This window comes from Dermacentor albipictus, chromosome 6 (genome assembly GCF_038994185.2).
Source record: "Dermacentor albipictus isolate Rhodes 1998 colony chromosome 6, USDA_Dalb.pri_finalv2, whole genome shotgun sequence".
Lineage (NCBI taxonomy): Eukaryota > Metazoa > Arthropoda > Arachnida > Ixodida > Ixodidae > Dermacentor > Dermacentor albipictus.
Genome location: NC_091826.1, coordinates 76,429,317 through 76,450,203, shown reverse-complemented (window position 1 = coordinate 76,450,203; position 20,887 = coordinate 76,429,317). Strand labels below are relative to the sequence as shown.

The window sequence follows — 20,887 nt, the reverse complement described above, 5'->3', positions numbered from 1 at the left end:
CTCATTGCGATATCGGATCAGATGAGTCAAGGCAGCGCTGAACCTTTTGGTTCTTCTGGCGGTGGTTCAATATCTTGGGCATCCATTGCACACACAAGAGCCAATAGTCGTGATGTTGATGAAATTTGGTGTGACACGAACCGCGACTGATGTTCACATGCCTTGCCAATTTATCTATGATTATCCTCCGTTCTTGTGTAATTAGCTCATAAGCCTTTGAAATAGTGTTGAGTGTGATTGCACGGTGGCTTTGGCCTGGTTTTAAATCGTCCTTGCAACTTTCGCGTCCTTCTTTGAACCGTTTGCTCGAACGCTTCACAGTGGCCAATAAATGCAATGTTCAACGTACACGGCAGCCATACCAGAAACACCTTTGGGAAGCACCTTCAGCCGTCAGAAACCTCACGACACCACGCTGCTTAACATTGGGAGTTTCCATTATGTCACGCAACTATAATCAACCCAATGTATGAGACAATTAAAGAACCTTTATCCTCTCACCTGCATGTCTCTTTTGTAAATTAGTGATGCCTGTGTGCTACATGCATGGCTCGCACATATTTGACCGAACCATTAATGCACGGGGTGGATAAACTCACGTTCATTTGATTCGCCCACGTGCATTAGAAATGCGAAGGCACAATGGAATATACAAATGCGAAGGTACAGTTTGATAAAGGACAAAAAAGTGGCACTGGAAACAAGGTTTGCTGCACGGGCATACACATAGGCTCGCAACAAGATATCTAAATATATGTATAAGTCTCCAATAAATCTACGTGTCTAAGAAAAAGTCACTGTATGTAATGCATCAAACAAGGCAAATAAACATGTAGCGCAACCACAGATTCACTGATCACAGCTCCCTCCTGATGCACTCGCCCTGGTGTATCGCGCGTGACAGGAGGCGGTGCACTTCCTCCCCCTTTTCTCCCTTGAGCACACAAGACTGAGCCACCATCGTCGGCTCACCCATACCACCTCCCCCCCACTTACGCTTTCACTCGCACATGCAGCATGTGGCACGCGGTCATGGTGATATCGCCCTTGGACTTCATACGGAACATGAGGGTGACGGCGACGGCAGGAATGTGCGTTGAGTGTCCGTATAATTCCTATCGCAATAATATAATAAGAGTATCCGGAAACTGAAGCGTCCTGTAGCCCATTAACTTCCGCAAAGGTAGAAGGAGTAACAAAATCGAGCTTTCACTATGCGACATTTTGTTGCCCCACCACAATATATTTCTTTCTTTTGCGAGGCGTGGCACGGACGTGAAAAAAACGCAAAGGAAAGCATGTTGGCCACAATCGAATGCATACTTTGGGCACCTAATGTGGCTACCGAAGAAATGTCGAAGAAAACGTGAGACGCTTGGTCCGCAGAGACTGCTCGGTATCGTACTGCTCGGTATCGTGCACTAGAGAGAAAATTTTCCGTAGCGGTAGCGCTCAAGCGAACGCGCAATCCTTCAAGTCCCCGCATAGATCAATCACATCGATCGATCGATCGATCGATCGATAGATAGATAGATAGATAGATAGATAGATAGATAGATAGATAGATAGATAGATAGATAGATAGATAGATAGATAGATAGATAGATAGATAGATAGATAGATAGATAGATAGATAGATAGATAGATAGATAGATAGATAGATAGATAGATAGATAGAATTTAAAAACTCAGAAGAATCTCTAATGGCCGGGGCCCCTAGACCAGGGCTCTATACCAGCTTGAGCTGGTCGTCGAGGGCCGAGCTGGACAGCAGAGCCTCCCAGTGCTCTCTCGCGGTGTTCATGTCGGGGTGTTCTATGTTGTGTAGTGTGCACTCCCACGTAATGTGGCATAGTGTTGGTGAGTCATCGCACCACGGGCATTCGTCCCTGTAGGCTGTGGGGTCTATGCGATGTAATACGTGTAGGTTCCTGTTTAAGTGCCTGTCTGGACCGTATGCGAGGCAGCGACATCCTCTGCCTTTAGATTTCGATGGTGCGGTCGATATCGCAAGTTACTCCCTCTGTGGTAGTTCACGATAGCTGAATACTCGTGATCGACAGGGTCCGGGTCTTCTGCAGCCGGCGTGATGGGAGCTCGCTCATGCACGAAATCTCGAGCTGCTCTGTCGGCCTGCAAATTGACCGTGATGCCAGTGTGGCCCGGTATCTCGATGTTTGTTTCGGTGGTGATGGTCTTAGGATCCTCCTCGAGTATTTGGCCTAGGAGTTGTGCAGCAGGTCTTCCGATTGTTCCCTGTAGGATATTGCGATAGGCCCGCTGGGAATCCGTGAGGATCGTCAGTGGCTTGTTTGCGTGTTGGCCTTCGCAGATGGCTCACGCAGTTGGCCAGCTGTTCGGCTTCCATGATCTTGCAGGGGAGTGTCGATACAGTGGAGGTAAAGTGGCCTCGGTGGTCGCATACCTCTGCCACTGCGCCCTTGTTGTTCGTCCCATACAATGCGGCGTCCGTAAAACGGGCCATGGAATTGGGCCTGAATGCTTTCTCCATGAACTGGGCCCTTGCACTCCTCCTGTCAGAGTGTAGGTTAGGGTCCTTGTTGCGCGGTATAGGGACAACGAGATACCTGTCCTGGACGTGACGAGCTATCCAACAGGTTTCTTGGGTTCGCGTTCTCATAGCTTGGAACTTCAACGTTTGTAGAACCTGCCGCCCGTTCGAGTCCGCGCAGAGATGGCGGCGAGTAACCATGCATTGTTTATTTTTCTCGTCTGCTAGCCAGAAAGCATCCAAAACTCTGCCAGGCGAAAATACACTCGGCCAGAGGAAAACGAACACGAATCGAAGTGCGCACGCGCGGTGGTCGGGGCAACACGAGAAAAGCGCATTCACTCTGGTAGGCTCCGGCAGCCCGCGGGAGCGAGAACCAAAAAAAACATGGAAGAGGCTCAACGTGTCCTCGCGAATAAAAGTCAAAATAGAAAAATAAATGAGAACATAGTTACGTTTGCTGGCTTTAGTATCTTGACGTGGATGCTTTGACGCCGGTTAAAGAAATGCTGATATTATTGTCAGTGCCATGACGACAAAAATGAACCACCCCAACGCTTCATCTCATCGGACCTCGCTGCGTGCTTTGTCAACTTGTCTGATAATGTCTTGATTTGGCTTGTCTCGTTGTATCACCGTATGGTCAGATTTACGAGTTTAGAAAAGTCAATGTACTTTTGGCATCAAATGATTATAACAACATTCAACGTACCAGGTTCCGAAATTGAAAATCTAAAGCACGACTTTGGAAATGTCAGCGCACCTTTCCCATGAAAAGTTTATGAGAACTTTATACCGATAAAGTTTCAGAACTGAAATCAATGCACACCGTAGATTCCGCGTCCTCTGCGAGATACCGCGATGAGCCCGCTTGCCATCAAAACGTCCTTGGAACATTGTGCTCGGATGGTGCTCCTTGCGTTATGTGACTCGCTGCATGGGCGTTGCCGCGGGATCCAGCCCGATTGCTCTATGGTCGCGCTGATATGCAAGCGTGAAAAAGACCATTCTAGACAAAATCCAGAATGATTTCCGCCGCCGGGGTTGCTTTGGTCGGTGGCGCATAGCAGGACGAAAAAAGTTCTTGGGGGGAAGGGGCTGAAGCCCCATAAGCCCCCCCGCCCTGGCTGCGCCCCTGGTAGTGAACAAGTACTTCAAGCATTTGCTCTTCCATTTGAATAGGGCACACACACACAAGAAACTGTTCCGCAGCACAAACATGGCAACAAGGCAACACCGAGGAATAGCTGCCCCGAACAATTAGCCACCAGCTGAACCTTACTAGGTCATATATTGTGCACTATCCTTGCAACTCTCTTGATTCTAACTGATTTTCTGTATTGTTGAAAACTCAGTTTCCCAGAATATATTCTTGTGAGGACGAATAACAAAACCGTTGCGCACAGAGTGCAACGTACACCCTTATCCTCTACCAATGCGACCCTTATTGCGACACCGATTATATCCCTACATGGATACTAGTGATGCGCTCACGCTGCTGGAGCCCATCATGGTGCGGCCAGGACATCGAAGGCAGCGCATGCGTGGTCACCACTTCGGTGTTGCAAGGTCATGAGACGGGCACAGTGCGTCTCCCCGCAGAAATGTCAAAGCTTAATAGACGCACTGTCAGCCGACATTAAACCAGCTCTAAAGTGTAGCCCAGGCAGCGCTGAACCTTTTACCGCTGGCGCGACGAGCATTGTGGGTGCTAGTGTGCCTGGTGAACAGGCTGCGTGCGTACGATGTTGATAGGACCCATCTCATCACTTGCCTCATACACTCTCTTAGAACGGTAAAGTGTAATAAAGGAGCATATTCTGAGAATTTATTGTGCCTATATGTTAGAAGTTACGTAGTAAACAATTGCTGAAGTAATCTTTATTAAACGGCCATATTCACTCAATATTGCGCATCTGAAAATTAAAAGGTATGGGTAACCGCAACGTTAAGTACAGGTACACCTCACACGCTCTTATGTGGTATCGCAGCATTCTTGTATTGTAACCAGTTGTATAGGCCTACAGTCTTGGAAGTCCATCCATGCATCATTGCATCATCATTAGTTACACGCGTACTTCACTGAGCGGCACTTTACAAGAATGCTATGTCAAAAGTTCGGCCGTAGTTAACTTTCAGTTCGCAGCCTCAAGAGGACACTCTCTTCAAATAACGTAGGGATTTACGACACTTAGTCTTAACGTCTCTGCTGCGTTATAGCAGTATTTTGGTTAGGATTAAAGCAATGCTATGAAACAGCAGGGAAGTTGTTCCCTGCTGGTTTATTCCCAAGCTTTTGTGCAGACCTCGAATTATGCGCAGTGTTGCCTTAACTTTATATCTCATGTACGGCATTGCTACTTTGAGGTGGTGCGCTGAGACAATACCTAAAACAAATTATTTTTCTACGCGATGTTACGCGTCGCGATGACCGAATAAGGGTAGCATCTAAGCTGATTTAGACGGGGTGAGTTAAATTTACAGTGTTGTGGTCTCACAATGGGAGAGGGGTGGAGGGCTATCAAGCTTTCTTGCTGTTTCACAGTCCGAATCCTAGTACTTCGAACAGCTCAACCAAGACTTAAAATACAGAATCAAACAGTACAGCTGGCATCAAATCAGTGTATCCAGTCGTGCTCTGAACACACACTAGCTGGCTGGTTTACCTGACAGTTAGTTCAGTCTTGGACACAATGCAGAGAATACTTCTTGCGACTGCAGGATAGAATGTGTCGGGTTATGCAACCTTCGTTCGTATGTATCAGTCTGAGCTACGTCATCGTTGCGCGGTCAATTATTTGTTCTGCGGTCAGAGGTAATGGAGTGTATGTTGGAAATTGGAATGCTAAGTGCCTACGGCCCAGGAATTTCGTAAATGACAAATTATGTTATAATGATGCCTTGTCATCATTATAGTGATAATTTGTCATTTACGAAATTCCTGGGCCATAGGCACTTAGCATTCCAATTTCCAACATACACTCCATTACTTCTGACCACAGAACCAACTAATTGACCGCGCTAGAAATAATACGCGATGCAATAAGCCCTACGCTATGACTTGAATTTTTCTTGGTGGCCCACGGATACCTACCATCGTGCAAAGTAGGATCCCAATAGGTAAACATGATTAGTATAGCTGGTATGTTGTACACCATTGTAATAGTTGGCTACTTGGTCACATTTTAATGTGGTTAGGATTCTTTTTCTACTTCAGCTATTTTGATCGTTTCTGTCTATCTATATGTATATCTATCAGTGTGTCTATCTGTAGATCTACCTAGTCAGCATTCTAGGCTGACCCAGTGAACCAAGTTGTCCGCCAGCCTGTGCCACCAGGTGTGTTATGGTCCTGGCCGGGGTCGTTACATCGCCGTCACTCCCACTTTGTGATCTAACTCTCGTCAATGTGTCGTCGTCATGCCTTCTACGCCGACCCCGAGGGTCTAGTAGTCTAATAGTTTTGACACGAGGTAAGTGCTCATAGTCCTGGTGACGTCGTGGTCGTTGTATCGTAGCCATTCCCAATTCATGCTGTGGTCCGCATCATACGGTCATCCTTGCGCCTTTTACGCTGACCCAGTGGCCCAAGTTGCCTGATATCTTGGGCCACTAGGTACGTGGTCGTGATACCGTCATGGTTGTTGCATCGTCGTCGGTCCAGATATGTTAGATTATCTTCATGCTATCTTCGCCAAGCCATCGTCACCATACAGTACTCACGCATTCGTTGTCCCGCCACCCTCGGGATGCCATCGTTGTTAGTCCAGCTTAGTCATCTGACTCTCTGGATGCTGTCGTTGCCATGTCAACATCGACACACCAACGTCATAATACAGGCTTTGTATTGCGGTCGCAGTTCCGCCTTTGTCCTCATATAGAGTCCTCATGCAATCATTGTCTTACCGTCGTTGTGCTGCACCGTTCGTTCACCGTCGTCATTCTTCGACATGTGACGCTCGTCAATACGTTGTCTTCACGCATTTGTTTTTCAGTCTTATCACCTGAGAAACCTCATCCCATCATCGTAATGCCATCGTCAATTTACACCACATTTTCCTATCCAACAGCGTCGTTCGTTCTTCTTCATTATATCCTTATCATGTTGTTGTCATTAAACATTTATTATGCCGCCGTTAATTGTCATGCCATATTCGTAATTCCATCGTCGCGAGACTGGGCCTATTAAATTGCTTTTGTCATAACATCGCGGTCATACCGTCGTGATCATGCCATCGTATTAAGGCACTCGTCACCATCCAATTGTGTTCACGTCGCCGTCGTTGTCACACTGTTGTCGCTATAGCATTGCCACCATTCAGAAATTGCCGTCTAATTGTCATCAAGTCGTTCTCATCGTCATTGTCTTTGTCCGTTCCATCGACGCCATTCCTTCTTCGTCATTCCCTCATCGTCACTGCGTTCGCATCGTGCAGTCTTCATCATACGGCCGTTCTCTTGGGCGACCTAGGCGAGCGAGTGCTACGGCAAAGTGGGACGATACCGGAGTGCGCCACCTGTAACCGAAGCATCGGAAATCGCAGCTTGACCAATACATATTTTACATAAACGCGACATCAGAAATACGGTGTCTTGTTACATTGCTCGAATGCTAGTTTCATTACCATCTACGATCATCCGGAAATGAGCTCTTCTGCAATTTTTTTTTCTGATTTGTAGCGAACATGTCCTTTTACTCTAACCAAATTTTCTGGACGTCGTCATATGCGACTGTCGGAGCGTAGCTATGACCAAATGTGTTAGAATGGTGGGCGTTGTGTTGGCCTATGTGGTTGCGCTGTGCGTGTAAACGAACGCGAGGCGCATAAACTTCGTATAAAAGCGATAACATAAGCTAATTTAGAACTGTTGATGACACCTGGCCTTTCTTCCTAATCACGGGTATTTGGAGGCGTACTTGAGGCATATGCCACAAAGATGTTAATGTTGCAGTGGGTGCGGAGCTCTTTGATAAGGAAATCGGGTGAGCCACAATGGTTCCTTAAAATGTAGCCCCAAGTCTCTTGGCTGGCAAGCAAGTGAGATGGTGGATTCCTAAGCACCAAAGAAGGCAAGGTGCTTCTCACGGCCTCAGTGACGAAGTGAGCGCATGCCGTCTCGCTCGTAGACGTATGGCGCTCCCCGTTTACGAGGCTAGAAGTTCCCCGTATGGCCTTCTGGAAGACTGGCGTGTATCTCAGGATTCCGCTGATGAGCAAATTGAATGCGCCAAGTTATAGGAGCGAGCAGACAGCAGAACCACGCATCAAAATACAAGTTTGGTTGGTGCATTGTGGCCATGCTTTTCTTGCAAAATCTTATCCTGCCCTTGCGTACGCGGCATTTCTCAACTTCGTTTCTTTCTGTTTTTTTTTTTCTTTTTAAGCGAGAGCCTTTCTAGCGTCATGGCGAAGTTTGTATCAGGTAACGTGACCGCCGCAGTGTCTGCCGAAGCGTCATCATGCCATACGAAGACAGAATAAAGACAGACAAAAGAATGAACAATGACTGATAGTGACAGTGAATAATAACGTTATAATAGTGATTGGTAGACGTTTATAACGACTAGTAATGACTAATACTGGCTACAAATGACTGAAATGACCAATATGTTTAATGACGGTTTGTAACGACCACAACTGATTAGAAATTGCTAGTTATAAGCAGTAATGACTTGTAATGACTACCAATGACTACGAAATGAGCAATATGTCTAACGAGTGCTTGTAATAACAATTGATTAAAATTACTAAAATGCTTACTAGTAGGCAGTAATGAATAATAATGACTGAAATGACTTGTAATGACTAGTGATGACTGTGAAATTACCAATATGTCTAACGACAACTTGTAGCGACTACAATTCATTAGAAATGACTAAAATGCCTGGTAATGACCAGTGATGACCAATAATCACTGAAATTACTAGTCATGACTCCTGATGACTAGCATATAACCAGCCTGTCTTCCGATGGCTTCTAATCACTACAATTGATTCATCATCATCAGCTTGGTTACGCCCACTGCAGAGCAAAGGCCTCTCCCACTCTTCTCCAACTACCCCGGTCATGTGCTCACTGTGGCCATGTTGTCCCTGCAAACTTCGTAATCGCATCCGCCCTCCTAACTTTCTGCCGCCCCCTGCTACGCTTCCCTTCCCTTTGAATCCAATCCGTAACCCCTAATGACCATCGGTTATCTATCCTCCTCATTACATGTCCTGTCCATGCCCATTTCTTTTTCTTGCTTTCAACTAAGATGTCATTAACTCGCGTTTGTTGCCTCACCCTATCTGCTCTTTTCTTATCCCTTAACGTTACATCCATAATTCTTTTGATTATTCTGAATTATGATATTCTGAATTGATTACAAATAACTAGAAATGCTTAGTAGTGAGTAGCAATGACTAATCATTACTGAAATTATTTGCAATGACTAGTAACGTTTACGAAATGACCAATATGTCTAACGACAACTTCTAACGACTACATATAACTAGAAATTAATAAAATGCCCAATAGTGACAAGTAATACTTAATTACTGGAATAAATTATAATGACTGGTAATGACTATGATACGACCAACATGTCTAACGACGGCTTGTAATGACCACAAATGATTACAAATGACTAAAATGCTTAGTAGTGAGCAGTACTGACTAAAAGAAAGAAGAGAAAGAGAAGGGTCAAAGAGAAAGAGGCGAACAATATGAGGAGGAAGAGTAGGCTTTCGCCATTCGTCTCTTAATAGGGGTCTTAAGAGTCCCTGTAATTTTTTCGTAAATGAAGGTGCAGTAAAGTAAGACATTCTACAATCAACTATAGTTCACCGAAGTAAGTTCGCTGGTAAGACTAAAACATTTAATTCTCCTAAAGTCCGAGCCAATATGAACCTGTACTAACCGGTCCAAACCGGTTAGAACCATTACATTTTTTTCACCGTAGCTGAAGTCGGACAGAAACCGAAAATATTCATAAGTCTTAAGCCTGAAGCCCAACCAAACCCTAAGACTTTTCGGTTTGACACCCTGCCTCTGGCTGCTTTCTGTCTGCAACGAGATGTCCTCTAAAGCAATAAACCAAATCTAATCAATTATTTTTTTTTCTTAAATACATGTGCTGATAAATTTCGCACAAGTTCCGATACCCCCGCTGCAATGAAGCTTTCACAGCAATAAAATGTCATTTGCTTTTGAATCCCTAATATTGGGCACAGATCTTCGGCCATCTTTTTTATTTTTTATTATTGAAGCTTGTCGTATACGCATCTAGTCTTGGAGGTCTTCTCTGTCGCCTCCTTCTGGACATTGCATCATCGTCCATCCGTCGCATTTCACCACAATTCACTAGAGTAACTCAATCAACAGCACCTTCGAACATTGATATTTAAACATATCGGCCAAAATTCAGCATTTCAATTCGCAGTGTCCCGAAACTTGTTTTTTCTCATACCATACGTTTTTACTGCAGTTAGTCGTAACTTCCCTGCTGTGTTATAGTAGTGTTTAAGTCCTGACCAAAACACTGCTACAACGCAGCAGTGAAGTTTACACTAAGTACTGTAGATGCCTACATTATCACAAGAAAGTAATTGATAGCTGAAAGTTGTTTGAATTCGGTCCATTTTTCGGCATGTTATTTTTATAAAGTACTGCTCAGTGAGCTACGCTAGTGCATTGTGGCAAGTTTAACGGATGGCCGAAGGAGCAATGGCCACAATTCATGGGTAAGCATGGAAGGATGCGCGGGTGAATAATTGCCAGGCGTAATGCCAATACGAGAGGCTACGATTATAGAAACGCAACAGCAACCGCTAAGGTAAAGGAGGTAGGTTGCCCCTGTTATAGAGGTTACTTATAAATATTACTATATGCATTTTAATATATAGGTCTAGAAACTTGTGAGAATATGCCCCTTTGTTTAAGATTTGTATGTAAAGTCTAATAATAGGTGCACAGTATCGTGAGGTTATTGCCCTTCATTGAAGATTGCTTGAGCAGTTTGCTAAGCAACTTATAGTCGCATAAAATTGTCAGGACATGCACTTTAATTAGACGTTATGCATGCGAACAGTATATACACGCCTGGTGGATGCAAGGGCGACGTTTCTGCTTCGCAGCAATGGTTCCTTATAGCGTCACATGACAATGTGTCATCGCTGTGTATTAACACTCCCTCCGAGGAGCTCGAGCACAATGCGAAACCTTTTTTCTCACTTGCGGTTTCCTCTTTGGGTGACAGTGCAAATATTAGTCAAATGTAAAATATAAAGCGGCTCTATTTGCCTGTCAGCCTTTATGGCGTCTTTGGACTTTTACGGATATTTGTGAAACTCGATGTACCTTTTGATTTCGATAAGGCGAAAACAATGCACGAAGGCGTTGAAGCAACTGGATCTGCAATAAAGTTTATATCTATCGTCTACTCTTAGATAACAGGGTACTGACCAAACGCTGTCTAGTGTGCCCATGCTCTGGACTTTCGGTAGCTTCGATGTAGGCCCTCGATGTGTTCTCATGGCTCTCTGGAAAAAAGAAGGTCTTCCCTTTTGTTGCTGCAGCAGTTTTCTCAAGCTTGTCCTCAGCCTTGTCTCCTACTGCCATAGCCAGAACCTCGACCTTTTCCTCTAAGAGTTGCGGCAAGACGTCGTCAATGTAGGGGTGTTGATTCTCTATGCCATCGGTCAAAAGCACTATAACTGCGCCCTCTGGAGTCTCGTTAAGAGAACGCAGCACCTGCACACAAGAAAGATGGAATCAATATACTAGGGATGTAATACCATTCGTAATAACACTCATGATACAGTACAACTCGGTTGATACATTCCCGCTACGTACGCTTTTCCGTCGCAGACGTTCGCGTTCGAGAACACAAAAAGTTACCCAACAGAGTTACGCTCATTTCTTAACGGTTCATACGTTCCCGGAAAACACAAATTTTCAGCACCAACGTTCAGCACGTCGCCAAACTGCGGTCGTATAATACGTTTTCCGGTCGCTAGATCTCATGTGAACAAGAAAATGCGCGAGGCGCGAGTGGTTGAGAACAGTATAAGGCGGCCCGCCGCGGCAGCTTCACCGCAGCACTAGCCAGCCCATCTCGCGTCAAAGCGCAGGCGCGTACTCAGTTTCTCATTTCTGTGCCAGCAAATCTTTTCCGTGGTAGTTGCACGCGGCATTCACAGCTATCACCGCCAATTCTATTGTGATAAGCATCTTCGCCAACCTGTTTCAGAGTGCCAGGTGCCGTCGTAAGCGTAGTGCGAGCTTTTAACAGGCGATAACCGAAACGCGCCGCCGTTCCCTGCTGTAGACAGCGATCGTACGTTTTCCGGCCGCTACAGATTCCACGTGAACAAGAAAAGGCACTGGCTGCGCACGTGATCAACACGGTATATAGCCGCCTGTCTCACTGGAAAGCTATGGCGGGCACAGTTCCTTATTCTGGTCCCAGCGAATCTCCGCGTCGGTCGTCGCACGCCGAATTCACAGCTATTGCCGCCAAGCCTATTGCGATAAGCATATTCACCTATCTGTTTTGCAGCGCATTGTGCGTAGTGTCATTGCTAGCGTACTGCACGCTGTTACTAGGCGATAATCCCAACGCGGCGCCGTTCCCAGCTGCATGCCACGTGATGTGGGCATCACGTTTCGCGTCGGCGGCATCCCGCATCACCCGCCAGCGCGATGTTGTTTAGCTTCCCCCTCGCCCTTTTAATATACCGCGCAACAACAAAACAAGAAAACGCGTCTCGGGCCGCCGGAGCATCACCAGCTCGACGCGTGCCGGCGTCTCGCGCCGTAACAATCCGCGCTAGGCTTCGCTTTATGTAGATGTCAGCCAAAGTTGAGTCTGTCAATTTTTTTTTGGTTATTCGGATCGTACGTTTTCCCGGTTAGTATATTTTTTCTCGCGGTTTTTCCACAAAACGTATGAACGAGGTTCTACTTATATTTATGTGGTACCCTTGCCGGAATATTGTATCGGTCTTGGACCTAGATCATTTGGCGGCACAGCAAATAAAAATATATTGCCACATCACGTAAAAGCTTTCTGCCCATTTCTACGTACAATCATCCTCTTATCGTATTCGTGTAGCACGCCGAAAGGCTCGTATACTGCAAATACCAATTTAAGCTCAAATTTCCCCTTTTCTTTGTGAATGAAAAACGATTTCTTTAAATGAGAAACAAAATAGCGGGTGAATGACGTAAAAGCAGCTAGAGATTGCCCAAGGGTGATAAGCTCTCACATGAGGAACGCAGCGTTTGCACAGGCTCGCCCATCCTTGAATATCGGAGCAGTCACACTCAAATCTTTTGAAGCAATACTTAAGTTTCTTGAACAAATGCCGCCATGCACTTGCGTTTTGAATAACTCATTTTTTTCAGCAGACACACTCTTTTTTTTACTGCAACTATTGCATAATATAACTGGCTGCTCAAATCTGGGACGGCAATTTAGAAGGTTCATACAGCGCCCCATAAACGCCTCCATTAAATATATCTGACTAGGTCATTTTTTTTAAATGCACATTTTATTTTTCAAACCTTCCTCTCGATAAGCGTGTAGTAATTATTGCTAAAAAAGGGGAAGGGGAGGGCGGAAACCGTGCAAAACCAAAAGCAGAAAAAACTAGTATGATAAAGCACATGCCGGGCATTAGTATAGGATTGCACAGAGGCGGCAAAAAAATTATCTACGCAATCCCAAGGCAAAGCACACCATACATTAGCAGTGCACCGGCAAATACGCTGGGATGTATACGAGCCACTTATTTATTACCGATGCGTTTGACCCGCACATCAAATTTCGACGATGAACGCAACGCTTCTGGCGAGCACAGGGGTTTAATTTGGGTTTGTAGGCACAGGGTTGCCCGAAAAAATGTTTCTTTGCGACTTTCCTAGGCCTGATTCTTCACAACCAGGACAGACCGACAATACAGATGTTTTTTTTATAGAATTGGTAATAAACGTTTCACGTCATAGCATACCTCAAGAGCCTTCTCCAGAGCGCAGCCAATACAGGTGCCGCCAGCCGTTGACATGTTGTGCACAGCATCGCGAAAGCCTCCCACGGTTGCTTTATTGACAGCCGTCATTGGGTGCTGCACCTCTGCCACCCTGCTGAATTTGACGATGGCGAGCCGGATCGAGTCGTCGACTAAGCTCAGGAGGAAGCCAACAACCGCATCCTTCACAATTTGCAGTCGATTGTGTCTCTGCAATATGGAAGGCTTAGAGTGCAGACATTGTCCAGAATAGCAAGGGCGATTAACAATGTTGCGCCTTGTGTGGAGTGGTGGGGTCATGGCACTGGAGTGGCACAAGATAACAAGAAAGCGGGACAAGTCATCGACTAAAGAGACATTGTTAGTTTTAAATATTTCACTAGAAGACGCTGCATAGACAACTCGTTTAACACAGTTCGACATCTCACACTAAATCGATCTAATGCGTATTTACAGAAGCAATTTTTTATGTTGCTCCTGAATACAAAAAAAATGTTCGAATTCACAAAACGCAGGTATCACATTTAAAAATTATAATTAGCAACATTAATTCAAATTGGCAGATCCGAAAACAAGTTATAGTACGGTGTTTTTCGGAGTCCGCCCATACACGTTTCAATATAGTGTGAACTTCATTCGGTCTAAACAGTCGATTGGGCAATTTCACTAAACATTACGCAACGTATGATGGGAAACTAAGTCCGAACGCGAAAGTGAAGACCCCCCATTTTGAATTAACAGCTATGCAGCGCTCTGGGGGCTCTAGGAATCCTACCAGCGACTACTTCCTGAGAAGGAGACGGGGTATTGGGTACAATTCCAGGCCGCTCTATTCTAGAGGTCACTTAAACGAACTGTGGCACTCGCAACATGTGTTTGGATTGTAGTGAGAGTAGAGAAGATTGCGAGTTATATACAACGACACGAGCATGCTTGTACTCATAAACAAAAAAAAATTGTCTTTAATTTGGCTGTGAAAGTGGTGCAAGCATCATATGCATGTGACGTCGCTAGACAGTGAAAAAGTGTATGGAACCTGTGCACCATCAGGTAACCAAAAAGTGGTGCAGGAAGAGTTATATAACTTAGATGCAATAGATGTTAGCGCATGTTGAAAAGTTGCACCGCTTGTGAAAATGAATGGAGCCACGGTGATTGGAGTAATGCATTGACACGTGGTCTCTGAGATTGCCATCGCGTCCAATAATTACTATCGCCGCCATCCGCACACACTTTTAAGCGGAAACTATGCAGATACAAAAATTATATTGTAAAAATTTCTACTCGCTTACCGCAGGAAATACTGCACATTGAGACACTTCAAGTGGGGAGGATTTCTATAGTACTACAAAATAGAAGGTCCTTGAAAAACGGTAGACAGTCTCTTTAGCATGCATGCGCATTACGCGCGCGAGCATTGGTGCAATCTGATGGATGCCGAGTGAAAAAAAGAACGTTGAGCGTCATTTATGTGCATGTAGAGCCCAACGGATGTTAGAAAAAATCCCAGAACTCGCCCCTGCGACGTTCTCTGAAACGACTCTCTGATATTCTGAAACGTAACTATTTATATATTCAATTCAATTTGCAACAAAACTATCTAGATTATATAGAGAAGAAAGCGGGTTAACCAAGGGGCCCGTTTTATTAGTCAAGTTTTATTATTAGATAATACCGAGTTATTCAATCAAATTTTTGAAACAGGCTGTGGATATTCGCCCGCCCCCTCCCATAGCAAGAAAAATATTACTACCACTGGCACAATTAACTAGAGGCTTTGTACTATTATAGCATGTGCTTAAATAATCGGTCAGGCCTTCACCTCGCGATCTTGAGGAAAACAGTATGGGCCCAAGGGCTGCCTCCGATACGAGCGCAGTGGGCATTCTGAGGCCACGTATATCATGCACCATTCCAAATGTTCGAAAAGAGAACAAGACAAACGCAAAATGTAATAGGCTTTTAACTTAGATTCACATCACTACGTCGTGTTAGATGCCCTGATGGCGTTTTGCTTAAGGAGAAGCGGCCGCTTAATATCCATACGGCGTATACATTCTGCATGTAACATGTGCGCACGCAAACGTGGGAGCAAGAGAACCCGGACGCGTATCTCCAATTGCTATAGTAGGTACAGCGGGGTGTGGCATTTGCGGAGACGACAGACGTTTGCACCCATGCGCGAGTACGAGCGGGTGCGAAAGAGGAAATAGGGGATTTGTGCTCCTTTAATAAACGACTATGCCTAGGCACAATGGCGGAGTTTCTTAGCGCGTGTTGTATGCCCTTGTCCCTAGGCGTTTCGGGAGAAGTCATGGGGCGTTTTAGTGCTGAACTTAGCATCGCAAGTTGGTGGCTTGACGCAATTATATTTATTCAATCGTGTTTTTTACTAATTCAAACAACGTGCCATTATTTCGCACTATTGGTGGCGCCTCCAGGACACCAAAGTGGCAACAAGGACATCAAAGCTAGAACCCGGACTGGTCCTTGGGTTGGGGCTCGCAGGTACGCGAGAGTGGACAGCCCATTTTATACTGCGGTCCAGTTTGTTTACGCTCCACCGCTCGCTGCCAGCGCGGTAAGACAGTAGGCATGGACGCCCCATTTGGTGATCGCTGTGTCTGAAGGGGCAAGGTTCTGACTGGTGTTGTTTAACTCGCGCGTTGCTTTGTTCGTCGCGACGATAGATTGGATTTTTTACAAGCACTGCTCCAGGAGGGCACACGTAGCAGGAAAACGGAGGCCTTAGGAGGGCACCTGAGCTTGTATTAAAGCAGACGGCACAGAATATTCAGGGCACCCAAGGGGTAGCGTGGGTATCAAAGCTAGAAGCACGGCGGCCCATGGGTTGGGGTCGCGGAGGCCGAAGCGTGCCAGAGGGTGTTCGCATAAAAAAATTGGCTGTCCGCTGTCGCGGACAGCCGATCCTTCGTACGCGCAGCCCTCGGCAAGCGCGAACCCACGGACCAGTCCGGGTTCCAGCTTTGCATATGGTGTCCCGTTGCCACTTTGGTGTCCTGGAGGTGCCGTCAATAATGTGAAATAACACACTTTTATAATTAGAAAAAAAACACGATTAAGTAACTTGTGACGCTAAGTTCAGCCCTACACCTCCCCACGACTTCTGCACCATCAGTCAGAACTTCGCCTCTGAAGGTTCGCCGGACCGATGTTTTCACGCCTGCGGCGCGGGTGCTGAGTCAGTCATCGTTACCGGCGGCCTGTCACTCAGTAGCGTTCAACCGTGATTGCTAAGGCACTCTGCCTTCTAGATTTTCAATATATGTGGTCAGGGCTCTACTACAGTCGCTACTGTTCCCACAGAAACAGCTGTGGTTTCATTAACAAGACACATTGCAGTAAGGCGCGAGAAAGCTATGATCCGCCACGATTGAGTTAGCACGAGCGCCGCAGGTGTCAGACAGTCTTTCTGACGCAACGGTCGCCAAATCATCCGTCAGGGCCCGCTGCTTCACCTAATTTACTGCGCCGGCAGCCAGCGTCCGAGCGCAAACGAACGATCCCACACCGCAATGCCGGCATGCCTAGGGACAAACGCCTACATAGAAACCTCCTCGGTAATGCCTATGCAGAGTAATATATTTAAAGAGCAAAGCCCCCAGATTTTCTGTCTTGCGCCCGCTCTTACTCATGCTTGCGCACAAACAGCTGTTGATCCCTCAAATGAATGTCTCATAAGAACTCGGTTGACTGCATTACCATAGAAAAGCGAGCAAGTTGGTAAGCATTCATGACGACGCATTTTTTGTGCAGCGCTCACAATTCGACAAAGGACGAAGCAGAAACAGACATCCTTGAAATAATCGAAGCACTTCACATCAGAAGAAAAGGGGGCTGTCGGTCAACAGTCAATTCGGCTATGGGACAAGGAATTGGAATGTCGGACTAGCACGCGCGGCACAGTCACATAGGAGCTGACGACAGGCTCCAAATTTGAGTATGCACCAATAAAACAGCAACGCTTCGGCCGGGGTACGTCGCATGTTCAAAGACTACGGATTGCTCTCTTTCTCGATGTTTTTCACTATAAATGTCAGCTGAGAGTCAACGCATGTGTGTTTCTGCTTCGCCCTTCGTGGAATTGTGAGCGCTGCAGAAAAATACATCATGAATCCCGTCAAGCCTATTTAGAAATGCTCGCTTTTGAATTTATGCTGACAGTAATTTTTTTAGATGCAAACTCACGTTCAGGAGCTGGTTGCGCAGCTGTGCTTAGGAGTTTCCTTGATCCCTGCCTTTGAGCCTCATCACGTTCCACAAAGATTCTTGGATGGACATAGGCTATTTAGAGTGAAGAGAGATTCTGGGAGGCCATTCGAATGACTAAGCAATATGTGTTGTTGAGGAAAGTGTCTTATTTTGACGTCTTCCGTTTATTGGCTCTTGAATAGTATGTCCCGTCAGTTGATACATTCTTCTACGCCGTGCAATGCAGTACAGCCACGCGCTTCCGTCATCCTCTAAGAGCTTAACATTCTTGCCAAATTTGGGTGGATAACATTATCTTCCGTTTCAGGAGCTTAATAATATTTCAGAACTTTCGGTCAGAGCGGGAGTACATATAGAAGGCAACGAGCAATTATTTTTCTGTTCTGTTGGAGCGCAATATTCTGCAGTACTATAGACATTGCCGCTGCTCTTGGCTTGAATTTCAATGGAAGACCATGTGGCTACGGCTCACCGAGAATATTGCACTCGGAACATACGGTAGGTGACTGTCGGAAAGCTGTACCTTGAGTGTTTAATTCATTTCTTGTCTCGTTGAGTACTGCTCATTTGCCGGCCTAAATGATACTGTGATAACCTATAAAATAATAAAGTTTCCAAACTACGTTAACAACATCGTGGCTGACTGCCCTGTGCAGAAATTTATGAAGTTTTTTACGAAGCCTGTTTTATAGATGCACTTAAAAAACAAGATGGTACAAAATTCTTGACTACATGAGCTGGTTAATGCGCTGGGTATTCAGTAATTTCCAATGAATTCTCAGTAATCGCTTAACAGCTTATGCCAGGCCTGAGTTTCAAACGTGGGGAATGTTGCGGAAGGTTAGTAATAACAAATAGCGCAAGAAGCAGAAGACACTTACCGACATGCTACGGGAGACGTCTAGAGCAAAAACAATTCGCTGGATCGTTTTACGTTTTTGCTGGACTTCTTCAAAATCCACTTGGATGGGTTTGGCCATGTTGGGTGGGGGCAGCCTGAATGTAAGGTTGAAAGCTTGTCACTTACTAAGAAGGCACGTGCCAAGACAGGTGTCGACAGATAATACGAGGAACAGCGAGGGCATAGTTCGAAGCAACGGTAAGAATTTGACGTAATAGTTATTTGGAAACCCGCAAGGTAGAGAGAAGTAATTGATGCAGGGATAATTAGACACCCACCGAACAGTAGCAATTGCTGCAAACGAAACCCATACGGGTTACTCGAAAGAAAAGCCTGGCAGCTGAGGAAAAATTCGCCCTGGGCCGGGATTCGAAACGCAAAATCAAATTCTTGCCTTTGCTTCGAGTGGTTGACAAATTCGACTTTGCCCGGATGCCTCAGATGGTAGAGCGGCTGCCCCGGTAAGGCAGGGGTCCTGGGTTAGAGTGCCGGACCAGGACGAATTTTTCTTCAAGTGCGACACTTTTTTTGGAGGAACCCTTATGGGTTTCTTTTTTAGCAATTGCTACAATTCGGAGGGTGCCTCATTCTCTCTTCATTAACTACTGCTGTCCACATTGTGGGTTTCTGCAGAACTATTACGTCGAACCACTTTCATGTTGTGGTGCCTCCTGATGCTGTCACGCTTCATTTCTTATTCTCACCATGTCTGCAGTATTGTGCAGCCGTCAGCAGGCGCATGCTTTTCGAGGTATTTTGGCGGTTTTTTCTTTTACTTTCTTCTCTTTTATGCCGCTCATGAGTGCTTAGCTTGGGCTGGAAAGGCTCATGCACAACGCAAATACAGAATGGTTTCGGCAGTACACTTCAAGGCATATCGCCGGTGTTTCTTGTCGGGATAGTAATATACTTTGCCAATTGATGCATGCTGAAGACGAGTTTGAGTAGCTGAACTGCAACCCGAAACAAATGGTGATAGACAAGCGACCTACCTCTCTGTCACCCTCATTCCCATGTTTAAGTGCAGCTTCTCATGCCCACCTTGGTCTTTCTTGTGCTGTGATTCTCGCGGTCCACAGGCTTTGTGCACAAAGGCACAATGTTTTCAATGGTTCCGGCACACGTTTTCGATAGTGGTGCTCGATGTTGTGAGATAGTCACCATTTATGCATTGCTTTACTTCTGTGTGCTGGTGGAGGGCTTTTGTAATAAGGGCTCTCTGTTGAGCTAAGTGAACTTTTGCACGCATTGTTGCTCTTCTGTACGTTTATATAGCTCCTTTGTACAGCGTGCACTATTGCGTGCTTGTATAGTTTGTAGGCACAAGCTATATAGTGTCACGTGTTCTTGAACAGTCCGTATTTTTGCACATTAGATAAAGCTTCGCTGTGCTCTACAGCTTGTAAGGACAAATTTCATTGCCAGTGGTACTATTTAAGCAGATGCCTTAGGTCTGCTACAATGATAGAGGAGATGCTATAGCTGTTGATATCTACTCTGGGATTTTATCCTAATCACTGCATGTAGAGAAGCTAAAAAGCGGTGACTTTAGGTGTCTCAAGCTACTTCGTATTCCTGACCCCTGCATTTTCAAACGTGCCTTAACTTGAAGCCCACACGTGATTTGGTCAAGATAAAGCCCGTCATGAACGCGCCTAAGGAAAGGCAATGATTGTCTTTGGAACGTCCAGTCCTGTCGTTATACTGACAATCAATCATGAGCTTCAAGTAAACATGCATATCTTAATGCGGGGTAAGTAGTAAGTTGAGAAGAGTCTGTCCTCTTTTTCATGTTTAGGATGCTCAAGCTAGCCAGCAAGAGAGCGGTATTCCAAATACGATTAACCCTCCAGGCCCACATAGAATCGGACCATGTACCTTCACGAGTTCTGACAAATAGGTAGCTGTCTAACTTGTAACGAGAGTAATGGCTAGAAGGTTAAACCTCACTATGCTCAGCGCAGCACAATGAAATTCCCTTTGAAGTGGCAACACACTGCAAAATGTTTCCTTTGTAAACAGCTGCAGGGGCCAATGCAGTTAACCACTGCTGTCATGTTGAGCCCAGTGTATGTACACCAACCTGATAACGCAACGGAGATATAGATGTAGCAACTTGTCTTCAGCATCAGCTGAATCTATGATTTGACCTTTCGTGGCACCTGATCGCATTAAAAGGAGCGCTGTGTGTTTTCAAAGTTGTGACAAATGTAGAATCCTGTTACTT

General features: G+C 45.5%; 1 protein-coding gene across 2 annotated transcripts in view; it reads right to left on the bottom strand.

Annotated features, from left to right (window-relative positions):
* Nucleotides 1-20,887, bottom strand: part of LOC139061212 (calcium-activated chloride channel regulator 1-like) — a 266,208-nt gene that overhangs the window by 80,535 nt on the left and 164,786 nt on the right. For both annotated transcript variants that reach the window (XM_070540869.1, XM_070540870.1), the window contains exons 9-11: nt 18,641-18,755; nt 13,509-13,736; nt 10,960-11,247 (exon numbers count right to left, since the gene is read on the bottom strand). In XM_070540869.1, the coding sequence (XP_070396970.1) occupies nt 10,960-11,247; nt 13,509-13,736; nt 18,641-18,755 (631 nt within the window). The remainder of the gene's footprint in view (nt 1-10,959; nt 11,248-13,508; nt 13,737-18,640; nt 18,756-20,887) is intronic.